This window comes from Sinocyclocheilus anshuiensis, unplaced genomic scaffold (assembly GCF_001515605.1).
Source record: "Sinocyclocheilus anshuiensis isolate Anshui unplaced genomic scaffold, SAMN03320099.WGS_v1.1 scaffold2032, whole genome shotgun sequence".
NCBI lineage: Eukaryota > Metazoa > Chordata > Actinopteri > Cypriniformes > Cyprinidae > Sinocyclocheilus > Sinocyclocheilus anshuiensis.
The window spans coordinates 84602-89029 of NW_015558648.1; the positions used below are offsets into that span (position 1 = coordinate 84602).

Below are 4428 nucleotides of genomic sequence, written 5' to 3' on the forward strand. Positions count from 1 at the left end.
CGATCCCGAGACTGTGCTAGTATGAGCCAGTCGTCGAGATAGTTGAGGATGCGAACACCCTGCTCTCTCAGGGGAACAAGAGCCCCCTCCGCAACTTTCGTGAAGACACGGGGGGACAGGGACAGCCCGAAGGGCAGGACCTTGTACTGATATGCTCGACCCTTGAATGCAAACTGCAGAAAAGGTCTGTGGCGTGGAAGGATTGACACATGAAAGTACGCGTCCTTCAGGTCGATCGCTGCAAACCAATCTCGGGGACGGACGCACCCGAAGATGCGTTCCTGCATCAACATCTTGAACGGTAACCAGTGAAGGGCCCGGTTCAAGACACGCAGGACCAAGATTGGTCGTAACCCACCGCCTTTCTTGGGTACAATGAAGTAGGAGCTGTAAAACCCCGTCTTCATATCGGCTGGAGGGACCGGCTCTATCGCATCCTTCGCCAGTAGGACTGCGACCTCTGCCCGCAAGACAGGACCATCGGCCGCCGGATGCCACTGAACTTGGGGGGACGCCGGCCGAACTGAATCGCATAGCCGAGGCTGATGGACTGCAGAAACCAGCGAGATGGGCTGGGTAGCTCTAGCCAGACACCCAGATACCATGCAAGCGGGACCAACTGAACCACTGCCATACCCGCAGTGGGGCAGCGAAGTGGAACGCAAGGACCCAACTCGGGCGGCTGGGGCGCTGCGGCCGGCGGACGGGTGGACGCCTCAGTCTGCTTCTGTACAGCCGAGAGCTGCTGGGCCAGCTCTCGACCGCATCGCCGAAGATGCGGTCACACAGGGGCATTAAGGGATGCCTGGGACACAGGGGCATTAAGGAACCGAACTTTGTCGGCGCCCCTCATATCGACCAGACACAGCCAGTTTTGGCACTTCTGGACCACCATAGTGGACATCGCATGACCCAGAGACCGCGCAGTGACCTTCGTCGCTCATGGCGCGAGGTCCGTAGCGGTGTGGAGTTCTTTGAGAACTTGAGTCGTGACCACCCTCGTGCAGGTCCCTCAGTGCCTTAGCCTGAAGAACCTGCAGTAACGCCGTAGCGTATAAGGCGGAGGCAGCTTCTCCACAGGCCGTATAAGCATCGCTGGCCAGTCGAGTACCTACAGACCTGGGAGGGGAGGCACGGTTCGCCCTGCCGGGTGGAGGCGGTATTAGGTCACACTTGCATCGCAACCGACCGCTCCACCGGGGGGACCCTTGTAACCCCCTAGCTGCACCACCGTCGAGGGTGGTGAGGGAGGAGGAACCAGCAGATCGGTTTCCGGCAGTCCCGGAGGAGAGCAGCACAGCCGAATCTTCCTCTCCAGAAAGCGCCGGCTCACCCTCCGATGCAGCGATCGACATCCAGTCGTGGGGAGGAGCGCCAAAGGATACGGCTGGTACGCTCCTTGTAGAGAGCCCAGCACATTCCATTGGCAGCTCAACTGGTTGCGGAGTGACAGTTCCATTTCCTGTTTAGTAAATTATGCACTAGCGGCAGAGTAAAATGGACGGGTGACCACATTAATCTAATTCATTAGAGAGGTACCATGGCATTTAAAATGCTGTCGTTAGTGTGCCCCAGGAGAGGGGCTGCTCATCTTAGTCTTGTAAGAAGGGCCGGTTGCTGACTGACAACACACAGCTTTAAGTTGTGGATGCTGAACCTTTGTGAGATTCCAAATCCATCTACTATTTCTTATTAGCTTCTTTTGTAAGAAGTAAATGAGCTTAAGCTTGATTGACAGCTTGATTGCGCATGGTTTCCAGGTTGGGAAAAATAAGTAAACCACTGGGCATAAAATTTATTGATTTAAGAGAAAAGCTCTGATTGGGGGATTTAAACTCTTGACATCTAGCAACTAACACCATGAAAACTTGTGGAGGCTTGTTACCAATGCAAGACAAGGCAAATGCCAAATTAAAATGAAACATTTTCAGGATAAATAACCAGCAGGCAAATATCGCAAACAATTATGTTGACGATAAATCAAGAAGCAGAACTTGTGATGGCTTAACACTTTGTAAGTGTGTCAAACGTGGCTAGTAGACGAATATTGCAAAAGAGGAGCTTAAAACTCTAAAGTTCAAATAATAAGGAATAACTGACAACAGGCCGTTGAATCATCAAAACAAATAATTTACATGGCACAGACTGACATTACACTTTGGTGTGCATTATTTTTTAATATTTTAACGGCCTGTGGTCAATTATTTTGCTTATACCATGGTTACCACATCTTAAGACACTGTTAAGATGTTTTAAGATATTCGTCCAGATTTAGTCCTTAAAAAGATCCTATGTATAGAATTAATTTCTTACGGATCTGATCCCAAGCCTCTGTTGCTAATTCCCCCTTTTTTTACAATTACCAACCATCATCACATATCACATCAATACTACACAACATTTAATTTATTACCTACCACCAAAATAAAAAATTTAGAATTAGGTTTTCCTCATGATCCATAGCATACAACACATCACTTAAACCCAATGTTTCCTTAAAACAAACCGGATTTTTAGTCAGTTTAAAATACACAAATTCTGCTTTAATCCTTGACGTCACAAAAGCACTTAATGTTATCTCTGGGTCTACTAAAGCTTCTTCATTTATCTTTTTTTTCCTTGTTACCCATATTGCCATTTTGGTTTCCGCTATTAAAAAATTAATTATAACAATTCTTCTCTTATCTGAAGCCTTATAATTTGGCCCAAAAATGAAAACATTATCATTAAACTCTTCACCTAGTTTTTCAATCCAGTTTTCTAATGTCTGAAAAATACCTCTCAATCTACAACAAAATAAGTACAGATGATCAACTGATTCCTCTAAATCACAAAAGGGAAACTTCTTTTCTACAGTGGGATCGATATGTGCCACGTGTCTGTTTGTAGCTACTGATACTACTTATCTGACGGACTTGATTCCTGTCAGATTACACATTTCCTCTGGGCTTTTCTACTCATCATAATGTTTTAAGTCCATTATCCTTGTGCATCCAGCTCTTGCCATTACTTTCTGAAGGCTTTTTGAATTAAGCACCTTTACTTGAAGTAAGGGATTATTAAAAAGAGATTCTTTGTTTATCCAGGATTCAGAATAAGGCAGGTCTCTCTTCATTTGAAAAATTGAAGTCCATGTTCTCAGCATAGTTTTATAAAAAGCAGATGTTTCTTTTAAGTCCATTTCTGTTAAATTAATTAAAAACAAATGTAAATCATATTTAAAAACATCAACTTTGTGTAACAGGGTTTTAGCGGTATCAGTCCAGCACCTATTCGAGTGCAGCAACTTTTGTGCTGCCTGCAGCCTGAAGGTCTTAATTCTGCTTTTAATATCTATTCATCCTTGTCCACCTTCATTTACTGGTAAGAAAAGAATGGCAGCTTTAGTCCAGTTGTTGTCCAGTCCAAAACAAATCCACTAATCTTTTTTGTAATTCATGGACAATATCATCTGATGGATCTAGGACATTCATTTTGTGCCACAGTGCCGAAGCTGCTAAATTATTTGTGACCAAAACTCTTCCTCTATAGGATAACTGGTAGCACCCATGACCACTTAGACAACAAGCTACACATCTTCTCCACCATTCCTTGCCAATTTTTTCATCTTAAATGTTTCAGTCCCTAAATAATCCCCTAAATATTTCAACCCCTCTTGACTCCACTTAACACCACCTGGGAGCTCTGGTGGATTTTCATTTACCTTTTGTCCACAAAAAAAACCTTCATACTTTTCCCAATTCACTCTTGCAGATGATGCATTTTCATAAATTTTCAGTGTTTCTTTTAAAACAGACACATCTCTCTCATCATTAATAAAAATTGTAACATCATCAGCATATGCAACCAACTTAATAGGTTTTTCAACAGAAACCCCTTGTAATGTTTTCCTTAACTTACAAAGTAGGGGTTCAATGGCCAATGAATACAGCATCCCTGATAACGGGCATCCTTGTCTAATTGGAATAGGCCGACTGAGCCCACCCCCCACTTTCAACATTGCAGATGCATCATTATACAACATTTTAATTCATGAAATGAAACTCTGACCAACCCCAAAAGCTTCAAGCGTTTTAAAGGAGTCCTAGTATGCTCTTTTACAATGTCTTGAATTTGTTTTGGGGGTGTACTAGAACATGCTCTCATGCTTGGTGGTTCGAAAAACGCATTGTTTTTTACATAATTTACATTATTACAATACCTTTCTCCGCATCCTGGCAGAAACGGCTCGATTAGTTCCGGGTTTGATGAAGGCCCGCCTTCCGAAAAACGAAATGTGATGTGATTGGTTATCTGTCCCAGTGCGTTATGATTGGCGAACAGCTTAGACGGCGTTTCAGTACTGCCCCTGCCAAAGCAGCAAGTTCCGTCTGCTCCGGTTTAGTTAAGGATGGCGTCAATATTGCCATATCAATTTGAGCCGGATTC

General features: G+C 44.3%; 1 protein-coding gene across 1 annotated transcript in view; it reads right to left on the minus strand.

Annotated features, from left to right (window-relative positions):
• Positions 1 to 3934, minus strand: part of LOC107681000 (ubiquitin domain-containing protein 2-like) — a 36361-nt gene extending 32427 nt beyond the window's left edge. The window contains exon 1 of the mRNA XM_016477112.1: positions 3901 to 3934. Coding sequence (XP_016332598.1) covers positions 3901 to 3934 — 34 coding nt within the window. The remainder of the gene's footprint in view (positions 1 to 3900) is intronic.
• Between the last annotated feature and the right edge of the window lie 494 nt (positions 3935 to 4428).